We start from the raw sequence: 25,090 nt of genomic DNA, 5'->3' as shown, positions 1-25,090 counted from the left end.
TAATCTGTTAGATCATTCACAGATATTCTTAGATTGCTAAATGCATAATAACCTAGGATAATTCAGAAGTATACTGTAATCACAATAGGATGTCAGTTATGTGTGAGCACAGAGTTTAGTGGCTGCACTGTTTTTTCCAACTTCTACAATTAAATATTATTAAACTAATTGATTTCATCAGTTGCTTAAATCCCTTATAAATAATCTAGATATTTGACTGAAAGTGTTTCATCACATAGTAGACACAAGCATATTTTATTTCAGGAAAGAGTTGTATCTTGTGGACAAATCTGGTTTTTTATTATGTGAGCCTTCTTCACAGTCTGCCCCTTAAGGCCATGATACATACTCAGTATAGTAAGCTGTCCTGGAAATTTCTGAACTTTCTCTGGTAAGGGATGGGGGAGATAAAAGATAATGAAACTAGGATATTCAAATGTGTTTAAGTCAGTAGAGACAATTTGATCCAAAGAGAAAAAAAATCTTTTGCTCATTTGAGATCATTGGTTAAGAAGGCAAGCAAGAATCAGAAAATTGGTTATATTTATAGGACAAAGAAGTATTTGAATATGAAAGATTTAAACAATTTTTGTAGACATCAAGGTTTATTGAAGAGAGATGTAGACAAAGGGCACTAAAAAGTAAGGGGAAATTTTTTTTTGAGCTACTTTTTAACTGCTGTACTTCAACTGTATTCTTAGTATATTGTCTCCCTGAGAAATATGGGAATTAAGTGATGTTAATACCAAGCCTCTTCCTATCCTAAATTATTATTAAATATTTTGACTGATTAAAGCAGTTGTAGCATCTCCATACATAGACCTGCCTTTAAATCATTACATTTTTAGTATGTCACAGATTTAACTTACTATTAGGCAGTTGATTAAATAAATTGTATTACTTAGCCAATAAGCATAGCTAGTATTATTGACTTTGAAAATCAATATTTAGTAAAAAAAATATACATTAGTATTTTTTGTGGCAGCTTAGCAGTAGTTCATAGTTGTTGGTACTGCAGACTCTGAAGCCAGATTATCTGAGTTTGTTTTTTTTTAATTAAAGTTTATTGGGGTGACAATTGTTAGTAAAGTTACATGGATTTCAGGTGAACAATTCTGTAATACATCATCTATATATAACATTGTTATCTGAGTTTAAACTCAGGTTTGCTATTTCTAGCTGTGTGACCTTGGGCTGCTTACCTAACTTCACTTTGACTCAGATTCTTTAAAAGAGAGAGAGAGAGCATGCTGTCTACCTCAGGGGGTTTGTTGTGAGAAGTGAATGATTCATTCATGTAAAATAAGGGTTTAGAACAGTTTCTGAAAGTAAAAGTTATCTGTGACAGTGGGTGATGATTAGCAGTGACAAAAATGTCTTTGAAAGTAAAAATCATGTCCTGTGAATACATGAAGGAATTTGATCTATTTACTTTGGATTATATAAAATTAGAGAAGACAGAATTGATATATAGTGAACAAAGGAAGCTTGTTTTGTGTTATTGCAGAAAGAGCCAAACCAGAACTTTTTGGAAGAAGCTATATAAGGACAAATTTGGGATCAATAAAAGCAGTTTCTTAAAGTGGAGTGCTTGCCCCTTGTGTTACCCCGGATGACTTTTGGTGGTGCACAAATACACATTAAAATAAATGTATGACTATTACTATTTAACGTCATTCCTTAGAAAATACAGAACTGGCAGAAATCTATGATGTTACAGTCCATTTAATGAAAAGTAATATATAAATATTAGTATAGTTGTTATACAGATAGGACAAACATTGTAAAGGTTTTATGATCTTATCTTCCTAGTTAATTAGCGTTATGGTTAAACTTTTAAATATTCTTTTAAATAAAGGATAAACAGAGAATGGGATAAAGGTCAGGAAGTTGGTCAAACTGGATAAAACTATGAAGTACCTCTGGCAAATCTTTAACTTTGAGCCTCTGTTAAGTCAGAGATAGAAAAAGAGGTATAATCCCACACCCATGTCGTCGCATGAAGTTGTATAGATTAGAAAAATTTACACAACAAAAAATGCCATAGAAATACAACTATATACAGCTCCTACTTCTGAACAGACAACATTCCTCAAATCACATGGAAATAAAGTTGAATTGACTGGTGGAGTCTGCCACTGTTTCCAATTATAATTCAGATATTGTGGAAGAGTCCAAATTTAACATTCAGAAGAAGCACTTTAGGAAAGTCACATTATATAGGAAAGGGTAAATTGTCTGAAAATGAAAGGTACTATCTGAAGTTAGAATGACAGCTTGAATGTTTGTATTTCTAAGTGTATAAATCTTACACTTTTTATTATCAGTAGTTGAAAACAAAACAAAACAAAAAGAACCCTCTGTTTTTCATAGTAGTGAGGAGCAATACAAAATGATGTATCATTCAAGTATTTCTTTCTATTTGGATTTATGTTGTACTCCCCTTTCCTTTCTCCCAAGGAATATAGCTTACATTTTTATCAGTACATGTGGTTTTTCAAAAGGAGAACAGATAGAGCAGAAGATTGGGGGGATGGTATTAGCAAGCTAGCTTGAATTTTAAATTTGTAGTTATTAACCACATACAGCCATGTTTGTAATCAAGAGCTTGGTATACTTTTGAGAACAGAGAAGTTATGTGTGTCTTTTAATTGAGAATATTTACTCAGAAATGAAATGGTATTTCTGAAGGCAGATTTTCTTAATATGCTATATTAAGTCATGAAAATAGGAAACTTGAGTATATTTTCAGTTCTTTTTTCATGCTGATGGAAATGAGGGGAGTGTATAACAGATGTATTTGGGATCTTGAAAAGGATTATAATGGTGTAGGGGAATGGGTATATTTCTCTCCTGGCTTTTGGCTCAAGTTTTTAGAATAAGAAATAAGAATTTATTTGGTTTCACACCAAGAGAACTTTAACCTGTATTTCCAGCTGACTTGCTGTTTATCTGTCCCTTCCTCCATCTGCAGTAATTCTGGCACCACAACTGAGTGAAGAGCCAATACAAAGGAGAATATTAGAATTATTCTATTTCTTTTTTGTGGCTATGGGCTAGAACCTAATAATATTATTAGTAACCCAGGACCAAATTGTAAAGCCACTTGTATAGGAGAGGTCTTCAGCCATTTCTCACAGCCTTCCTATCTTTATTAAAAAAAAGAAAAGATATGTATATAAATATATGATATATATATTTTAACATGCATACACACACACACATAATATATATAATTGCATGTGTATGCTAAATAGCCAATTCCTCACTTTTGTGTGAGGTATTTTTTGGAATACGTTATGAAATACACCTGAAATTTTATATTCTAAATACAGATTTTATTAAAAAATTGTTCACTTTTTTCTAAATCATATTCTAAATGAGTTTGGAGGGACGTATTGTTTAAAGAACACTTTTTAAAAACAAAAATAGTACTCATTTAATGATTTTTTTTCTTACTAGGGTTTTAAAGTTGTAGAAGCATACCCCAGAAATTCACATAAAAATATTCGGAGGGAAGTGAGTTCATACACCATTGGTTAGCATGATGGAAGCAGATTGGTTATTTCCATGACAGGGAAGAGGAAGTGTTTCACGTGGTTTAGCTTCATTTGCAGTCAGTTCTATTTTTGGTGATGGAGAAACTTGGAACCTATAAGTTGTCTAAAAAAATAAGTGGAATATCTCTTTACGGGATTCTAAAATCCCTCAGGTATGAGACAATTGGAGAAATTTTCTAAATAATTGTGTTATTAGGAATGAAATGAAATCTATGATGCTGTGAACATTCATATTTGTTTTCATGATTTTAGTATTAAGTAGCCTCAGCTAAGAACCTAACAGCTAAGAACATAAACTGGTTATAATGTTACTAATTTTTCTCAGTAGGTCAAGAATTATGTGCCGCATTATGACTTCATCATAATTCATAATTTGTCTTTAAACTTAATGAAAATAGTTTCATTTGCCTTATAAATGTTTGAACCTCTACAGCCATGAATGAGATGTCCCAAAGCAAATTTGTACTGAATTAATATTATTAGACCGTGCGTAGGCATAAGCAGGAAGCCCAACTCCAGAGAGTTGTACTGTGAAGTGTTTGAGGGCCTATTGACCATTTCCAGGCTTAATACAACATTAAAAACTTCAGGGAATTCACTCTTCTATAGGTTGTACTTGATAGCTATATTAAAATTCCTATTTTATTGGTCTGATTCTCCACAGGTGATGTCCCATCTCTTTAAGACCCTGTTTTTGTTTGTTTTTTTTTAAAGGCCTTTATAAGTCTTAAAAGACCTAGACAACAAAATTCTTAATGACAATTCCATCCCTACCCTCACCCTAAACTAATATATAGGTCAGGTAAGCTCTATGTAGATTACACACACACACACACACACACACACACTAAATATATATATATATATATATATATATATATATATATATGCATACACATATGTATATAAGCTATGCAGTTCACATAAATCTGTAGAGCCTTGAGGTAATTGGCGTTTGTGAACAGGTTAAGTCTGCTGTAGATTTTATAGCTAAATATAAACAGTAGAATGACAGAGTTGCAAATGAAATTATTTTGTATAAAAGACTGATCTAAGCATTATAGTTATTGACTTATTTCTTGAAGTGTTAATGACTAAAAATTGACCCGTTCGTTTATCCTTTTTTTAATTATTATTACAGGGGAATTAATACTATATTCTCACCTTGCAGACACATGCTTTTATATTAAAGCTTTAGCATAAAATTTAAAATACATTTTGTAAAACTTCAGTAATAGAATGTATTTAATGATGTGAAATGTTTTATTTTGATCTTAAGTTTTATACTTTCAGGGAGACATTTCTGACTTTTAATACCTATTTTGATTTGAGATTTATTCAATATTTAAATTTTCCAAGCTCTAAAAACCTACAAACATGAAATAGGATCTGAATTTTAACAGTCATATTTTGGTTTACTGCTTTGGTTTTATATATTAATTCCAGGGTAAAAGTAGTCACTGTATACTCAGATTTGGGGGGAGGAGTTATTTAAAAACAAATTTGAATTTTATTCAACTGGTAGTTTCTTATGAAAAATAAATCGCAGTATTTTTTTGTTCATAAGGAGTTATGTAAACTGCTAGTAACATAGATTGAAATGCCTTTCTACTTCTACAATATTTAACATGTACTATTCTATGATGATACTAATAATGATTTGTATCTGAATCCCTCTTACCCAGAGGTAGAGATATAAACCCTTAGATAGCTGTTAAAAATGTACTAAAAGAATAGAAAGCATTATTAGCTAAAATATATCATTAATCATTTCTTCAACTAAGCAAGTTTGAATATGGATTAATTTCTTTACTTTGTCTTCTGGTATGTTTTTCATGCAGGGCTTGGTATAATGTGAATTGGATCTGAATAGCTATTTGTTGGACTATGTATGCTGCATCACTCTTTATAATAAGTAGAAAAATAAGGATTTAATTCAAGTTGTTCCCATTCATTGGAAAAATTATTTGTGATGTTATTTAACTGTAAAGTGTTACATTCCTATCCTGATCTGATGAAATAAATATTTATTCATGAATTTTAACATGAATGAGAATAAATTGTATATTTTCCTGTTAATTTGTTTTTATGTAGTTCAGATGATATCGATAATGAAAGTGCTTTGTAAATGATAAAATATGCAGATGTTGTATGGTGACATTGTCATAGCTCTGAAAACAAAGTAGCACTAATTTTCAGATGCCCACATAGCATTTCATATCACAAATATTTGTATATGTGGGCTTATTTTTAGTTCTGACATTTTACAATTTGTCCTTTGTTTACATGCAGCAAGGAGTTATGGGCGAAGACGAGGTAATTCACTTTTGTTTGCTATGGTATAACTGTTTCTAATTGGGTTTTACTGATCAGTGTCTAATTATCACAGATTTCTTATGCAATGTCTGAAAACTCACAGAAGAATTGTATTTTGATTTGAGCACTTGTCAGTTTTTAATCCTAAATCTCTTAACTTTTAAAGTACATTTTCATACTAATATGGTTATTTAATAAAACCCCTTTTAAACTGTCCAGTTTTTAACTATTTTTTGTTATTTTTATATCTTCTAAAATAAAGCTGTCATTTATAATTTGCTTAAGAATTATGTTTAATAAATATTAGTGAAGGTGACATGCGATATGATTTTCAGCTCTCTAAATCTATAACTGTCTTATCTATAGTATATAATTTACAACTAGTTTATTCGTTTTGTGTTTGACCCAGTTGAAAATAACAAATACCAAATAGATTATTGTTAACACTGATATGTAGAAATAATGTTGCTAATATCTGTCTTGTAAGGATATAATCCTTTTTCCCTACTCCCTCCTCTTTCTCTCTCTCTCTCTCTGCCCCATGACAGTTTTCCCCTCAGAGTTCTTATTATCTTAAGGAAAAAGCTAGGACTGTGTGATGCTGGACTATTAAACTTCCTAGGAAAGCAGCTGACATTTTCTGTGGCTTAAACTTTGCCTTCCTTTTCATGTGCAGAATTTGAGAGGGAGGAAAGTAGATGGGATGAAAAGAAGCAAAAGTAACTTTATTCTCTAAGTGAGCAATAATCATGATATTTATATAGTTGTTATAAGTGGCCAACTAAATAGAAAGGATTTTCCTTGACCCCTAAAACCTCCCTTGAGCCATGGAGGACAGACAATAATAATAGTGTCTTTCGATAAATTTTCTATATGTGTACAAGTGCTTCAGTTTCTTTTTATCAAATAATGAGTGCATGTACTTAGAAAACAAACAAGCAAAAGCATTTACCACCACTGATGACAGAAACTAGTATTTTATACTCTTAAGTAGTTCCAGTTTTGTATTTTACATTGTCTGAATTTAACTTCATTTTTGGAATCTGGTTTCTTCAAATATGATTGACTGAATATGATTATTTCATTTTCTAACTAAAAAAATTAGAGATATAGAAACTCAAGACTTAGAAAACTGAAGCTAAATAACGTTCTAAAGATTGTTACTAGCAACTGAGAAAAGAGTATCAGACTGATACCTTTTAACCACCAAGGGGTCCCCTTTGTTCGGGCTTCATGCTTTAGATTTGGTCCATCAAAGGAACTGCGTTTATTCATTTATTTAGTCAATTTTTTCTTTTCTAAAAGAAATGAAAAATCTCATACATATCAAATCTATTGTTCATGTGGGATGTGCCACATTGAGTTGATATAATTTTTGCCAAAAATAAGACGTGGCTCTTTACCAGCACTGGTGGACAAACAGTGCTATTTTCACAAGGACAAACTGTGTTATTTTTTTGAGTTTGTAGTCCAGTTTAGGAAGAACTATTTTTGATTCTTTCTAACTCACCTTTAAATCCAGGAACAGAATCACTGAATTATACTGGAAGTAATTAAGAAAGAGCAAAGAAATCTTTTCCTGCTTTTCAGTCAGAACCTGCTCCTACTCCTACATATTTCTCTAGCCATACATACTTTGTCTACTTGAGAGCAGCCTAGGGACCAGGGTTAGGAAGACAGAAGACTCCACAAGGGCAGCTGACTTTAATAGATTGAAAACTATCTTTTGTATTTATTGTCTGTCTAACGTCTCATTCTGAGAGTGAACATATTGGTCTGGGCTTGGAGCAGGATCGGGGTTGTAAAGGGAGATGTGAAGTATAGCTTAAGCTCTGGCTCTCAACTTAAAATGTTTCTATATTGCAATCTGTCTCTTTTAATAAAGGACTAAAGGGCTGTTGTGCTCCAGAAGGAATAAAAATATATACAATATTTTAAATAATAGAAATAAAGAACCTTTTTTTAGTTAATGGTATGAACTGCAAAGCAATCTTTTCTAGTGGGTAAACCCAAAGTTTGAGTTAATAGATTACAAATGGAGTAAGATAGGAGAAATAAAGGGAGTGAAATTATGGAAGTTCAACTAGAGAGTTTGGACTTATTCAGACTGTATAACCATTCATGTTTATGTGCTATAATAAAAAAGGAGCTATTGATAGAGTATACTATGTATTAATTTAAAGTTGACCCAGGATTTTCTGATTTGATAAAATTAAATTGAATTCATGTGACTTCTAAACAATCTTGTGAAGTAGCCAGCGTAAGTGTATACCCCATAATGTCACCACTAACAAACACTTTTATGATGAAATCAAGGCTAAAATCCTTCATCTTTGATAAATACTTTTAATGACTATCGGAGAATGGGCAAAATCTCCAAAGCATGAAAAACAAAACAAAACAAAACAAAAATGTTCAGCAAACTATGACCCACAGGCCAAACCTTCTGTTTTTGTAAACAAAGTTTTATTGGAACACATTCATTTACTTTTTGCCTAGTGGCCTTGAAGCTACAAGGATGGCAGAGTTGAGTCGTTGCAACACAGAATGTATGGCCTGCAAAGTCTGAAATATTTACTGTCTGACCCTTTACAGAAAAATTTTGCTGACCCCTCCTCCTTGAAAAGATTGACTCTGCCCGCTCTACACCTATACCCAGCCATACCAATTTTTAAAAGAAACAAAATTGCAGTGAACTTTATTTTAAGGTAATATATCATGTCTAGAAATTAATTTACAGAGACATGTAGGGTACTAGGTTATAATTGATTGTTTAAGTTTATTCATCCTGTATGAGAACAGGACAAACTTGTTAATTGAGTCAGAATATTTTCAAGTAATAAGTGTACTTATAGCTCCATTCTAAGTTCGTTGGAGAAATATGTCTGATCAGTCAGTGATTCTGATTAAAGAGATGTTCAAGAGAGTTCAGTCCTGGACTTACTTCTTTTGTTTTGAAGGTACTTTTTCATCCTTGCATATTAAATAAAAATCGTGCCATCACACTGGTAGGCAATCTACCCTAATAGAGTGGCTGCTCTATTTTAGAAGATGGGAAGAATATTTATATTCATGCTTAATTAATATAGTTTGTGTTTTTATTTTTAGAATAATATTCAGTAAATAAAAATACAGAATAATACAGTGAAATCAAAGAACCATGTGAGGTTAAAGAACCATGCTTAGCTTCAAGCTATAAAATGACTAATTTAATGTAACATTTTCTTTTTCTCTCGTCTGCCCCTATTGATATGTTAGGATATGTCTTCATTCTGAGCTTCCAGAATTAGGCTGAAATCTGAAAAGTCACGTATAATTACTAATGTTTAGACATGTTAGCATAACCACTGTAGTCAGAGCTAGAATCTTACTGAAATCTTGGTTATAACTAATCTCATATTACGTTATATTAATTCTTACCTTTTCTATTTGTACGTTTTCCTATTACAAAATTTTAGTTTGCCTTTCATTTGTGTGTTCGTAATTATGTTTATACACATGCATGTGTGTGAATAGCTCTAGGTTTGTTAAAGAAATAAAATCTATAACTTAAAACTTTCCACAAAGAAAACTTCAGTCCCAGATGGCTTCACTGATGAATGAACCAGAATTTAAAGAACAAAAAACAGCAATTTTGTAGAACTATTCAGTTCTATATTTATTTATTCAGTTCTGTATCTATTTAGTTCTGAATATTACATATATTTCTTCTATGCTAATTTCAAAGGTTATTGTTTTCAAGGAATTTATTTCCTCTTGTTTTGAGTTTATCATAAAGTTGTTTATAATATTCCCATCTTTAGCCTTTTATATATATATTTTTAATTTGTTTCAGGTGTACAAAACAATGTACTAGACATTTATCATTTATATCCCTCACACAGTGATAACCCCCTCCCCCTATCTGCTACCCCTCTGACATCGAATACAGCCATTACATTACCACTGTCTCTATTCCTAATGCTGAGCTCCACTTCTTGTAAATTTATATATATTTACATATATATGTGTGTGTGTATATATATGTGTATGTGTATGTGTGTGTGTGTGTGTATATATATATATATATATATATATATATATATATATATATATATTTGGAAAAAACAATTTTGTATATATACCTAGTATTGGTAATTTAAGGGTTTTTTTTTTCTTTCTTGATGAACTTCTCTTAGCAATGTCAATTTTATAAGTTTTCAAATAGCTAACTTTTGGCTTTATTGATTTTCTTTCATGTTAGTCTCTGTTTTATATGTCATTGATTTTCATTTTTTATTTCCTTTATCCTACTCTCTTTGTATTTAATTTGCTACTCTTTTTCTGTCTTTTTATTGCAGAAACTAGGATTATTTATTTTAAGCATTTCTTGCTTTCTAACATACATTTAAAACTATAAATTTTCGTCTCAGTATGGAAATTTTCCTCTAAGTATGTAGCTTTTGCTACATCCCACAAATTTTATATTGTTTTCATTATTGTTCAATTTCATTCTTTTGGAGTGTAAGAACCCGAAAATATGTCCTAGTTTCAGAGCAAAAAAGGATAAAGGTAGTTTAAATTTGAATGAAAACTGTTGTAAATATTTTAGTCCAAATCAGTTTATAATCAAATTCTACTTCTCTCAGCACATGTAATTTTACCTTTATTGCCAGTCATTTTCATGCACTAAATATATGTGTGTCTATTTCTTAGAAAGTATGTGTAAAGTATACTGTACATGGAAAACATAATTATTTAGTGGATCTCCTTTTATAATGTTGGTTTGGGTTATAGGAAAGGATAATTGGCAAGGTACAAAGTAATATTTTTGTTGGTGGTATTTGTTGTTATCTTCTCTTTTAATTTAACTCTGTAGCTTTTATAGTTTCTAGAAAGAAAGTGGTCATTATTTTCCAGCACTGAAGATTCTTGTTAGTATGGTTAGTGTGTGATATGTTCCTAATCTTTTCATTACATCTTTTGTTCAGCTGAACTTTGGTTAGTAGATTATAGATATATAGATTCTAGATTTTTGCTAGTTATTTTACTAACTGTAACGTTTATTATAGTTAGAACATTAGTAATATAGAATAATTATAAATGTAGTTATAATATAAATATACTTAGAATAATGTAATTAATATAAAAGTTTGTCATTTTTGAGTCACCTCTCTATCTGGCATTGCTTATATAGTGATTTCCTTGGTCATTGCATTCACAAACCCTAAATATTTATGATCCATACTTTTTCTCATGAAAACACCTGTTAGAAAGACTTCGTTTATTGTATTTATGGGATTGCTAATTGTGTATGTATGTTAGGGCACTTTAAAGTGGAATAATTTCCAGAGTGTTGGCATGTCTGAAATAAGTATAAGATTTGTATCTCTCATTTTATATTAAAAATTAGTTAGTATGCATGTGTTTTCTCCGCCTCATCTTATTCCTGTTTAAAGATAGAATTATTTACTTAATCTAACCTTAGAAAGTTGAATCAGTTATTCACAATATTGTTTTTAATGGATCTTGATGAGGTTCATTTTGTTACATAAAATAGTTTCACATTGAAGTACTTTCTTTCCATTGATCACAAGGAATATTGACACTTGTTTTTCATTAGTCTCTATTTCTGATAGCAAAGGTATTGGGGAAGTTAAATTAACATTTACAAAGTTACCCAATAAACACGGGTATCTTTCCGAACAATTTATGGAAACTGAATTTAAATCTAGAATAATTCCTATGTTTATATACTCAGTGTGATCTTACTCCTTGTTTTTATGTCTTATAAACTTCAAATTCTTATTTCCAACATCTCACTAGCTATAGTTCAGACATGCACCCCTCTACTTCTCCAACCCCAGTTAGATGCAGGCTGTAACATTTCAGATTGTCTTTGTTTATATCACTTCCATTTGCTATGTTGTATTTTAATGTGATAACATATTAATGATATTGTATGTTGAATATGTATTACTTGTATATATTAAGGCATATGCTATAGATTACATAATTGTCTTCTCTTCATATCCAAAAAAAGAAAAAATCCTTCATTCTATCTCGAAGGAAAAACAACCTGTCTACATTCTTGTTTTCTCTTTTTCCTTCTCTAATAAACTTCTAAAGAATCATCTTCTTCTGATGTCTGTACTTTACAAAGCTCTACATGCAGTGTGACTCCCACCCAAGTTTATTAAAACTGCTACCTTCAAAGATCATTCATGTCCTCAAACACAACTGTCATTTTTTAAAAATTATTATCTTATCTCTCATTGTAACTTCATTACTAGTATTATTTTTCATTGGTACTCTGTCTCAATATTTTGGTTTTCCTCTTATTTTTCTTACCACTCCTTTCTCTATCACCTTGAATGTTACATTTCTTATTTATAAGTTTCCCAAGGAATTATTCTTATCATTTTTCTCTGAAATTTTTATCAGTGATGTTACAAAGAAAAACTATCACCTCTCTGGAGCTGATTCCCTTTATTTCCTCGGAAATATGACTTATTTCCTTTCTCCACTCCATTTGCAACCTCCATTGCAATACATTTACTTTTGAACATCCTATCAACATATGAAACTTTACATATCTAACTAAAATGTATTTCCCTTTCTTGTACCAATTTCTCATCTCTACTGTCCTTATATTTAATGATTCTTACCATTCATGTTAGAAAACCTTCTTTTGGTTCCTTCTTTCCATTCTTTTTCTTTGTTTTGTTTCCCATCTACTTTTACCTCTGCCATCCATCCTTCCTGGATTTTTTTAAGAACTTCTGATCTCATATCTATCTACTTTAACCATATTTGTGAAGACAAGTCTTCCTAAAGCACAAGAAAAGTTATTGTCTTGCTTGAACCCTTGTATCTAGTTGTTTATTTTTATCACCTACTAAATAAAATGTCTTTTAGTTTGGCATTCAATGCTGAGTACTCTGACTAGCCTCAAAGAGCTTTTCTAGCTTTTATTCTCCTTTTTCAACATGTCTCAGCCAACCCTGACTATATTTCTTAAATTTATTTTTCCTACTTTCTCTTATGTTCTTTTTCTTCCACTTGAAAAATTTACTCAAAACCATATCCTTACAAATATCTCTACTTATAAATATCCTACCCTTTCTAATGCCCGCAGTTCTCATTTTACCACAAATATTATTCAGTGTCACTTGGGGTTTTAAGAAATTACCCATTTATTAGCCAGACTACTTCCTTCCTTCAACATACCTCTTCTGAAGCACTTTGACGCTTTCTTATGGATATGTGCCATAATTATATGTATAGATCTTTTCTAAATGTACATTTCTTGAGGGCAGGGAACTATATTTTATTAGGTCATTTTATTTTTTGATCCCCATGTAGTCTAGCATCAGGATTGCTGCAGAGGATTATACAGTATGTGCCCTATGCAGGGTTACACTCCTGAAGGGTGAGCACAGATGGGGACTGAAGTCTTAGAGGGAATGGCTTTTTATGTTTTGCACATGTGCAGAAGCCCTGCCTACCCTTTCATATAATTTATTACATGTATAATAAATTTATTCAAGACTTTATATGTAAGTATTGCTTGTTGCCTTTGTCCTTACCCTAGTCTGCAAGTGTTTTTTTGTTTCTTTTATTATGTCTTCTTATCTATTTAGTCTGTGCCATTTCCATTTTGTCTCCAATTTCTAAGAGGTTTCTCCTGTTACACATTCAGTCTAACCATCCCATACATCAGATTCTTGCTACTGTCCATAAAAAAACTGAAGTGATCTAGTTAGTGTTTGGTTGTGGTATACTTGTTGTCATATGACTGTGTTTATTTCTAAGTCATTCCTTAGACTGCTTTTCTCTTGAATCCAAGTAATTAAAATCTTGAACTATCTGAATTTCCCTTAATTTTTTATGCCTATGTCACCTTCATTTTTTTAAGCCTTTGAATTTGTCATTGCTGTTTTTATGCTTGACTTCAATTTATCATTTTCTAAGACCTGAGATTCAAGTTAATATTTGTTCTTGTCTTTTAGGTCGTTCTTCCCTTTTTCCAATAGATGATGGCTTGCTGGATGATGGTCATAATGATCAAGTTGGTGTTTTAAATTCACCCACATGTTACTCAGCTCATCAAAACGGAGAGCGAATTGAACGCTTCTCTCGAAAAGTTTTTGTTGGTGGTCTTCCTCCAGATATTGATGAAGGTAAGGTAATGAGTTGGGCTTAAAAAATATATATATATATATATATATTATATACACACACACACACATATATATATGTATATATGTATATGTATGTGTAGATATACGTATATATGTGCATATGTATATATGTGTGTATATGTGTGTATATATGTATGTATGTGTGTGTGTGTGTGTGTGTGTGTGTGTGTGTGTGTATATAATGTGAATGGGGGTATGGGATTTTTTACCTCTTGAGATTTCAGGTTATAATAGATGTCCATCTCTGTTTAAATATTTTGTCACACACAATGAAATAAAGGCAACCAACCATGAAACTCTACCTGCAATGCATGACAGTCAGAAGTTCAATTTCTTTCTTTACCTGTTTGTGCTCTTACAAACAGGTAAGAAAGAGTCTATAAAACCCAAAAGAGTAATGACAAGGAAACATAAACAGGAAATTCAGGTTATACCAAGGCTAATAAATGTGTGTAAAAATGATCATGTGTAATACAAACAAAAGAATAATTCAAGATAAAGATTAAAAATACAAAAACTAATGTTAGTGAGATTGTGGGAAATCTGCTACTTTTTCAACTAATGGAGATGATATTGCTACATTTTAGGAGCTTTTTAAGTTACAAAATGTTCACAAACTAATTCTATATATTAATCAGTATAATAAGGTTTCCATTTGGTGAAATGGAGACATATCATGTGATTTGACCTGTGTGTGTTTCAGGTCTGTCATGTGTCAGACTCTCGTATATTTTCCGAGTATTACAGATTTTCACATTTTGTTTTATCAGACCTTTTTTTTCCTTTGATTTTAATTATTAAGCAATAATGGATCTATTTATTTAATTTAACATAATGCTGGCATGTTTTTCAAGCCAGTGATATTTATGGTTTGGTGTACTATAAATCCATTAATATCCATGCAATGTTATATAAAATTTCAAAGATCACGCTTGATTATTCTGAATTGATTATTCTGGCCAATTGATTAAAAATGAATTTATTTTTACTAAAATAGCTATTAAGTTTTATGTATTATTTTAATAAGGATATTAAACATTTTAACTGTTTATATTCTAATCTATTATAGGCTGTTTGGTACTTTTAAATATTAAATCTTTAAAGTAACTTACATGGGATTTTTTAGAATGAATCATTGAAGCTAATTCCTAATCCGTATTATTGTACTTTCTTAAGATGAAATAACTGCTAGCTTCAGAAGATTTGGGCCTTTGGTAGTAGATTGGCCTCATAAAGCAGAAAGCAAGTCCTATTTTCCACCAAAAGGTAAGGGTTTTTATTGTTAATATTTGCTGGGGAATCAGTTATATGAGAGCAAAAGAGACAATATCAATTACTTAGTGTTTTCTTCTAAAATTGAATATGAGTACATCTTTGTATAAAAACTAATAAGTTGTAGAGGCTGGTAACATGTATGGAGTGAGGCAAAATGGTCCTGAGAACTATTCCAGTTTCACTTTAAGCTGTTCAGGAATTAAAAGAGACTTGCTGTGCTTTTTCTATGATTTGATGATGATTTCAAAGACTCAGATGTTCATTTTTTTTTTCTGTCTAAAGCATTGTTCTAAGTAATTTGAGTACAGACATATAAAAAACTTTCTTCATAATTTCAAGTGAAATTATGATCCATATGGAGACTAAAATATAAACCAATGAATAGTGTAAATATTGCATGATTTACTTAAGTGTTCCAAATAATAGCAGATCACAATAGCAGTATATACTCTGTTGGGGAGTTTTGATAGAGGAGAAAATGACTGGTCAGCAAACCCCCAAGTATATAGAGACAAGACGTGAAGACGATACGTAGTTGTGCTCGTCACTTATTGCTAGGGTACTGCTGTGGCTGGTCACCAGAGTACAAGAATCACAAGTCATGCTGATGTTGATTTGCACAAAGCAAGGCCACCGTCAGTGGGGAGGGGAAGGATTTCCCTGGCCCCAGTGAGCAGCAGAGACAAGGGGAGAGAATTGAACGTTATTCCTTTCAAATTCCTAATAGCAGATTCTCGAAGTAAATAAAGGGGAAAGTTCAAAGACGAGGACTTTCCTTTGAATATGATGGAAATAATTTTAGAAAAGAAAAAACACAGTAGTATTCTCATGGCTGAGTGAATTTTTAAGCCTAGAAAAAACTCCAATAGACCTATTAAATGGTTTGATTTTGGCTCTGGGAAAGGAAACATATTTGAGTTATTGGCATACAAAAACTAGCTTAAGATTTCTGGTGATGAATTATGCAAGCCAGCTCCACTTTTTGTCACGGAAAATTAAATAACCTCCACTTAGTTCATATAATTTTCTAGAGAAATGTAACAATGCAGTGATTCATCTTAACTTTAGATCTTATGCTAATGGAATTGCGACTATCTTTTGTGCATGGATTTTGGACCCCAGGCCTCTATGAGAATCCGATAAAAGCTATGGTCTCTGTTCATATACACTAAGTTATCACATGATTTTGGAGTTTCCCAGACTTGGAGGTCCCAAATCCTTGTGTTAGAAAATTAGCTCCATATAGATACAGATATTTATTTGTTAGTTTAATTTTAACCTATTGTCCACAGTTTCACTATCTTGTCCTTTTATAAAGTTTATTTTATTGAGTGTTCAATAAAAATGTGTGTTAGTTTCTAATGTTCCTACATAAGTTACTGTCATTCCTTGCCTGGACTGCTTTAAGCATGTGACTATTCTGTCCACATCTGTGGCTCTCTCCCTTTTCTCTCCCATAGTACAGCTAGAGTAATGTCTCTAACTTCTGTGATGGTGCTACTCTTGCTCTCCTGCTTAAAACCCTTCAGTGGTTTCTTTTATTGTTAAAATACAGGCAAAAATGCATTTGTCCTCCTGGCTTCCTCATCTCTCTAGTTTCTTCTCCCACTATTGCTTCTTGTTCCCTTCTGGTTCCACAAACCAACCTTGCTTTCTTCTGCTTCAGGGCTTCTATGTATGGTGTTCTCTTGGCCTGAAGGCTCTTCCCATGTGTCTACATCTGTACATCCCTTACTTATCTCAGCTTAAATATCAGTTACTCACAGGAAACTTTCAGGACATACCCAATGAGGTCAAATTAAAATGCAGGCTATCCTAGCACTGTTCTCTTTCATAGCACTCATAATAGTTGCAGTATTATGTTTTTACAACTTTAAAAATGCATGACTGGTTTGTTAATGTCAGGGTCTTCCAATAGTGTATAAGACTGTCTTTACTCATCTTTGTATTCCCAGTAATCATGGATTAGTAATTGTCTAACACATGATACAAACAACTGCAAAGACTGTAGAATAGAGAAATTACTTTGACGTAAAGTAGATGTGGGGGAAGTCTTCACTGAGAAGTTTTGAAGTAAATCTAAAAGAAACTGTGCAATTTAGATAGATTAAAAAAAATGTTGAACAGAGTTTCAGGCAGGAATTGAAATACAATTTTTAAAAGGAATTAGAATTGGTTTGTGTGGAGACAGAGACAATTTTGCCATGAGCCTCTTGATCATTTAAGGGGAGGGTGGACTATAAGCCTGAGAAGACGGGTTGCATAAATTGGATGAACCAGAATACTTGTGTCTTTGTGACTACTATTGTCATTGTCATTGTCACTGTGGGTTTTGTGGTGGTTGCTAGTTTATCTTCTCAAACAGAAAGCATAAAAAAACAAAAATATTAGCATGTCAAATCAAAGGTTTTTTTGGTACAATTATAGTTAATTGTGGCCATTGCCAAAAACCAGTGTTCCCAAACCTTGTTCTTTTGAGTATTTTTGTCATCGTTGTAATTCATCATTTTTCTTGGTTTGGAAAACACTGGTGTAGAACCGTGCAGTTGGTGAAAGTGCCTTGTAATTTAGGCAGTGACTGGAGCCCCTGTACTGAGCCACACGTGTACGCATGTTGGATTTACAGTGAATGAAGTTCACCCTACGTGAATATTAGCTTGCTTTACTACAGTCTAAGAACTATTAGATGGTTTGTTTTGGTAAGAGTATTTTAATATTTAATGGCTTGCCTTAGCTAGATCATAATTCACCTGCCATGTTCCTTAATTAATTTTTGTGGTATGAACATTTATTTCCTAACAATTACAAAAATAATAAAGCAATATTAAAAATACTGAATTTAAAGTATTATTTTAAAATTAGGTAATATTAAAATAATTATAACAAAAATAATATCACAAAACATAAACAACATTTGAAATATTGAATTTAAAATACTGTTTTAGTAAATTAGTCTTATATCCTCTCACTTATTACAAAACAATTATAACTCTCAAATGCTTGGCTTGTGTCAAAATTAAAGCGTTCACTTAAAGAAAACCAGTATTCATTTTTTTTCAAGCATATTTAAATTGTTTCTAGTAATTGAAAAGGTTCTAAGATGTGTTTCCTAATCTTTCATAATTTTACCTTTGGAAGTTTCTATTTGTGTAGGTTGGTTTGATGTCTTATCTATGCAATAAAGTAATGCAGTTTTATTAAAATGAAGTACTTTTGTGTCACATTAGAACTTTGTGGCAATAAAAAGCCATTGTTAGCAATAAGCTGTGTTTTTTGAATTCTATATGAAACATAGCCTCACACCTCCCATTGTTTAATGGAACAGATGTGCGTCGACTGCTTGATGGTTTCTTCATATTAGGACTAGATTACAGGGCTCTATGCTTATTTGCACAGAAATCTTGTCAAGGAAAGAAATGTTTTTAGGTCATTTATAGTTATCAGCTGCTGGGAATAATCACGTAATAGTAAACTTGGAATGTAAATTTTGATGCCTTCTTTTTATAATGAAGTCTGTCCTGCCTGCTGGATGCATGATTGATTAAAGATTGACAATTGCTTTTCAATAAGGAAAGGAGGAAGGGCATGTTTCCCAACGGTACAGGAATGTAAGCAAGAGCTTGGATCTACAAGTCTAAATAGTCTCCAGACTGAAAAAAATTGTTCATCCAAGTTGAGACTTGATTTAAAAGTTCTAACCTATCCTGAAGGTTTCGTTCCAGCCTCCATAGGGTAGTTTTCTTAGTATCATTTGGAAGTTGTCAGGTTGACTGTGGAATTTTCCCTCTACATATGGAAATTCCTGGGCCTTTCCAAGTGTGCTCTAGTCTGAAAGTATGCTGTAGATGTTCTTACCCCCAAGGGCATTTATAGGAAACGTCAGCTCTGAAGATGCTCAACTGATTAATCCTTCCAAATTCTTTAAGAAGGTACTATCACTGCTAGAAAGAGCATGGGAGACTTTGGGGCTGACCTGAGTTTAAAATTACTCAGCCAATTACTTGCTTATGTGACTAGCTTTGAGCTAGTAATTAACCACTTGATACCTCAGTTTTCTCTATAAAATGGGAATAATGTTTCATAGACTTGTGAGAATCAAATAAAAGAGTTAACGTAAAGCTTTTAACACAGTACTGAATAGTAAGTGCTGTATATGAAGCAGTTAATTAATTTACTGAGTGTATATTTTTGTGTGTGTTCCACAGGATATTGTATAATGATTCTAACCCTATTTGATAGGTTTTTTTTCTCTTTCTCAAAAACTTATATTTTATAAACAGTAATGAAATTTGGGGTGAAATCACTTACCTTGATGTATTACCTAATTTTTCATGGTTATTACAGGCTATGCATTCCTTCTCTTTCAAGAAGAGAGCTCAGTTCAGGCATTAATTGATGCTTGTATTGAAGAAGATGGAAAACTCTATCTGTGTGTTTCCAGCCCTACCATCAAAGATAAACCAGTAAGTAAATATTACGTGAACTGTAAGCTACAAGTGCAAGTTTTCCAAAAACTGTTTTGAAATGATTGTTAGTGGAAAAAGATTAAACCACCATTTAAAAGCTCAGTTGTTTAATTTTGGATAATTTATCGTTTCTAGATATTTAAAAAAAAAGTAATAATTTGTTTCCAAATCCAGCTATCTAAAATTTTAAACAATGAGAGGACCACTATTAACTGGCACAAAACAGCATAAGCTACGAAGGGAATAAGACCCAAAAAAAGTAATGTCCTTTTTTTTATAGGTTCAGATCCGTCCTTGGAATTTAAGTGATAGTGATTTTGTGATGGATGGTTCTCAGCCTCTGGATCCTCGAAAAACAATTTTTGTTGGAGGTGTTCCTAGGCCACTAAGGGCTGGTAAGTGGACTGTTAATGAATTATGTTTGTGTTAAGTCATTTAAATGTGAATTAAATAATTCAGTAAACATTTGGTAGTTATTGTGTACATGGCACTATTGGGTAGGCCAGGGGCAGACTCCTCATGCCCCAGTAGTTGCTAACTACGTAATTCTGAGACAGATTCGGAGAACCGTTCTTGAAACCACCAAGTAACTGGAGAATTGGACAGTCATCTATCCATATTAAGAGCTAACTTCAAACAGACTATAAGAAGAATCCACTCAAATAATTCTGACTTCTTAAGTGTAACTCTCTAAGATATGAAAATTTTTTGTCTGTTTTTTTGTTTTTGTTTTTGTTTTTGTTTGTTTGTTTTTTAATGTGGGTTGATTCTGATATTTGAAGGAGAAATAAGGGATTTTTTTTTTCTTAAAGAGCACTTTAGATAAGTGAATGATAAACTCCCGTTCATCAGGAACCAGAGATTTAACAAAAGATGTCATAGAGGAACATGATTATAGATGACAATGCCCACTATACAAGCATTGTATCCTGTGAAGTGTATTAGTGCCTGCCATCACTGAGAATATCCTCTTCTAGATGGGAGATGCAGGTTAAAAAACTATTCACACATGTAAATACAGAACATAACATAAGACTGTAGGGAATAGAAGAGCATGTGGCAAGGGAATGTGATGCAGTCTGATATTTTAAAGATACTTGTATTTGAGCTGACATATAAAGATTGAACAGAAGGAATAGGTTTGGGTAGTAGGGAGGGTTCTGTGGAGTTTTCAGGTAAAGGGAACAGCGTATTCAAAGGTCTTCAGTGGTCGGAAGCAGAATGCATTGGAGGGACTGAAAGAAGCCCAGAGTGGCTGATGAGGGGTGTAAGGAGTGAGGGGAGAGGTGCAGGAAGACACTGAAAAATAAAACAGGAGTCAGGTCATACAGGTCTAATAGGCTAATTTGGTATTTATCATCAGAGTAAGGGGAAACCAGTGAAGGGTTTTTAATCAAAGAGACATGCTCACATTTGCATTTTTGAAATATCATTTTAGCTATTGACTCATGAAGGGGAGAGCCAGGTTGAGAGTAGATATGGGTAGACCAATTTAGTTGCCCATGACTGCAGTCCAGGAGACAGACAGTGGCGGCTTAGATTAGTGGTGGGATTGGAGAAAGAGCCAAGTGAACAGATGTCACCAGGTAAATGCAAAGGTTGAATCTCAGTTTTCACTTTCAAGCCACTAGGTAGATAGTGGTACCTTTTACTGAAATAAGGAACACTGGAGAAGGAGCAGATTGGAGGGAAGATTTGGGTCTTGGTTTTGAAAGCAAGTCTGTGACACTGTTCAGAGCTCCCAAGTAGAAATTTCAGTTAAGCCCTTGGTATCTGATAACAGGTATCTCTACCTTTCAAAAGTTTGCCTTACTTTGCACTACTACACTTTTACAAAACACTTACATTAGACCTGTTTTAGCTAACCAAAAGAATTCTAAGAGAATTTTTGCCTTTAAATTTTGCTAACCTTTACAAAAGTTTTCAAAAGAACCTCTACTTTTGGACAGTGGGGGAAAACCTGTATTTATTTATTTTTTTTTTAAGAGAATCACTTGATCTTTTGCAAATAAACTTGGGGGCAGGGGGAAATGAGAAGCAAATACATAAGGCTATTGCCATGATCCAGATAGAAAATAATGGTAGTTTGGAACAGGATGTTAGTGAGGTGATTGTACTCTAGATATGTCCTGAAAATCAGGCACACAGAACTGCCTGTGCAGTAGGGAAAAGGAAAATAGAAAGGATGAAGCCCAAGGTCCTGACTTGGCAACTTCCTCTTTTCTGGTGCTTGCTAACTGAATCAGCAAAAACTCACTGGGGCAGGTTTAATGTCAGGTGGATGGTCAGGCGTGCACAGGAGTGTCGCAGTGTCTGTGAAGTGTCAGCGTGAGCTGTCCAGTGGACAGCTGCATAGATGAGTTTGGAGTCCAGGAGAGAGGTCCAACTGGAGGAATGTAGGAGCTGAAAACATGTAGATGGTATGTAAAGCCATGACACAGGATGATGCCACCCAAGCCACGAATGTAGGGAGATGTCCAAGGACTGGAACCTAAGGTACTTTGAGAGTGAAAAGTCAAGGAGTTGAGGAGGACTAGCAAGGAAGAGTAGGAAGGAATTACAGTGAGGTAGGAGGAGAATTAGAACAGTGTATCCTGGAAGCCAGAGGGAGAAAATATTTCAAGGAGAAGGAAGAGATTAAGTGTTAAGTGTGTTCAGTGCTGCTTACAGGTTGACTGACCATTGTACTTGTCAGTGGGGAAGGTGACCTTGACATGAGCAATTGAAGTGGAGTTATGGGGTGAAAGTCTGGTTGTGAAAGATTGAGGAGTATAGAAAATGTTTAGCAGTTTGTCTATAAAGGGGAACAGAGAAATGAAGTAGTCACTGAAAGGGAGAAACAGGGTTAAGAGATTTTTTGTTGTTGTTGTTAAGATGGGACAAATTACAGCATTCTTGGGAAGGATCCAGGATAGAGAGAAAAACCAATAGTAAGAGAGCTGAGAGAATTACCAAAGTAATTCTGTAGTGAGAGCAAGTGGGATCTAGTATACAAGTGAAAGGACTGGATTTAAAAAAGAGCATGAAACTATTTCATCTATTGACTTTTACTTTTTAAAAAAACTATTTAAAAGTTGTTGATTTACTGTGTTCTCACCTTTGATGTGAACTTCTTTTCCTTTTGAAGTGGAACTTGCCATGATCATGGACCGGCTGTATGGTGGAGTTTGTTACGCAGGAATTGATACAGATCCTGAGCTAAAATACCCAAAAGGTGCTGGTCGAGTTGCTTTCTCCAATCAACAGAGCTATATTGCTGCCATTAGTGCTCGGTTTGTTCAGCTTCAGCATGGTGATATTGATAAACGCGTAAGTTGCATATTGGGCAATCACTCATGTCCTAGACTGAGGTGCTGATACAAAGCTTACTATACTGAATGTTTTTTATATTCCCTTAACTCTTAAAGATATATATTATATCAATATACCTCTGAAATGCAAAATTCTTGAATGTACTATAAACTTGAGGTATAATATAGAAAATATAAATGTCATTTTAAGGCATGTCAAAATTTTTTATCAGCCAATAAGGTCTTAAAATCCTTTCAATCATGGAGGCAGAGCTTGTTTTAAGAGTTTGTACTCTGGAGTCAGAGTGCCTGGGGTCCCATTTCCACCATTTGTTCTGTGTTCCTGGGCAAATTAACCTTCTTTGTGCCTTTTTTTCTTCACTTATAAAATGGAAAACAATAATAGTATCTCCCTCACATTTATTTTGTGGATTAAATGAATTCACGTATGTAGAAGCACTTAGAGTTTGGTACTAAATGCTGTTTAAGTGTTACTTATTTTTCATTTGTTATAAAATCTAAAATAAAAATACAATAATAAATGTACAAACTAAATATACAAAATAATTGTCCTAAACTTTAAAATACTCTTTAGTGGCATTGCTTAAGTTATCACAATGAGAACTTTCAGGAAGTCCTATGAATGCTAACTGAAAGCCATCCCATTGAATAATTCTGAGTACTGAGTATGATCTAAACTAGGGGAAAGAGGTGAACAAAACTCAGTTGTTCATTTACAAATCTATTTCATATTAAAATCTGTGAATCATTCCTATGTAAACCCAAGCAATGTTCTTAAGTAATCATATTTACATTTATAGTGCAGATAAGATATACTAACAATATAAGGTAAATTAACTTTTTTGTATCTAAATTGGTAGATATAACTTGAGTGGGTTATTTTCCCAGTGTAACAGTGTCTTGAATCTTCTTTTCTAAGGCCCGTCTTGAATCTTCTTTTCTAAGGCCCTTTGCACAATAAAAGACTATTTTTGGGCCAGGGGAGCTGGTTGATGCTAAATGGCCATGAACTCTAGAAGTGCCATCAGTTTCACTACCAAACCATTTGAAGTACAGCATAGGTTCGGTTTATTCAGCAGAGTGGCCTTTTTTTTTTTTTCATTGCTACTGAAAATGTTGCAAAAAAGAAAACAGAGAGAGAAGGCTCTGCTTTTATTCAGACATGCATATGAAAATTTTTTGAACTGATTTGAACCTTAGAGTTTCTCTAATTCAGTGGTTTTCAACCTTGGCTGCACATTAAAGTCACCTGGGAACTTTAGAAAAACCTTGACAGCTGGGCCTCACCCAGAGATTCTGCTGTAATGGGTCTGGGATGCAGCCAGGGCTCTGCTGATGGTTCTGATGTGAGGTCACTTTGAACCGACCACTGATCTAACCCCTACTTTTACAGACAGGTGATACAGTCTCAAGGAAATTAGTTACACTGTGTATAATTGTAGTTGCTTAATGTGCAGAAGCAGGGGGAAAGGTTGTTGCAGTGTGAAACTTCAGATCTCTTTGTTTCTGAAATAATGGTGAAGGACCAGTTATTTACAACCAGGCTAATCTCAAAGAGCAACCCTGGTGCAGAGCAAGTGAATTGAGAAACACATGCCTTCTTAAAAAGGCACTGAAATACCTGTGAGGAGAGTATTTTTTAAGATTATCTGCTACTAAGGTATTATGGCAAATAAGAATAGGTGAAGAACTGATGAAACTCTGTTTCACACATACAAGAGTTGTAGAGATTATTATTAATCAGAAATAGATTTTAATTATACTCTAAAATCATAAACCAGTTTAAAATCCAGTTTTCATCTTTGAAGTGTATGATTTTCAGTTAGATTAGCTTTATAAAATAATATCTAGAATTTTAAAATGAAATAATTGAAATCCTTGCATTTATAAAATGTTATTTAATAGTTTTCCATTAAGTAACTCCTAAGTGCCTACACCTAGCATTTTATGAGGTATTATGGAAACAAAGTAAACAGCAC

General features: G+C 33.0%; 1 protein-coding gene across 1 annotated transcript in view; it reads left to right on the top strand.

The window, feature by feature from the left end:
- Positions 1 to 25,090, top strand: part of CPEB2 (cytoplasmic polyadenylation element binding protein 2) — a 63,141-nt gene that overhangs the window by 32,047 nt on the left and 6,004 nt on the right. The window contains 5 exon segments of the mRNA XM_088792822.1: positions 13,868 to 14,038; positions 15,236 to 15,325; positions 19,679 to 19,797; positions 20,081 to 20,195; positions 22,928 to 23,109. Of these exon segments, the coding sequence (XP_088648948.1) occupies positions 13,868 to 14,038; positions 15,236 to 15,325; positions 19,679 to 19,797; positions 20,081 to 20,195; positions 22,928 to 23,109 (677 nt within the window).

This window comes from Rhinolophus sinicus, chromosome 1, assembly GCF_057876585.1.
Source record: "Rhinolophus sinicus isolate RSI-liver-muscle chromosome 1, RSI-T2T, whole genome shotgun sequence".
NCBI classification, from domain to species: Eukaryota; Metazoa; Chordata; class Mammalia; order Chiroptera; family Rhinolophidae; genus Rhinolophus; species Rhinolophus sinicus.
Note: the sequence above shows the minus strand (reverse complement) of the source record. Positions and strands in the feature narration are given on the sequence as shown.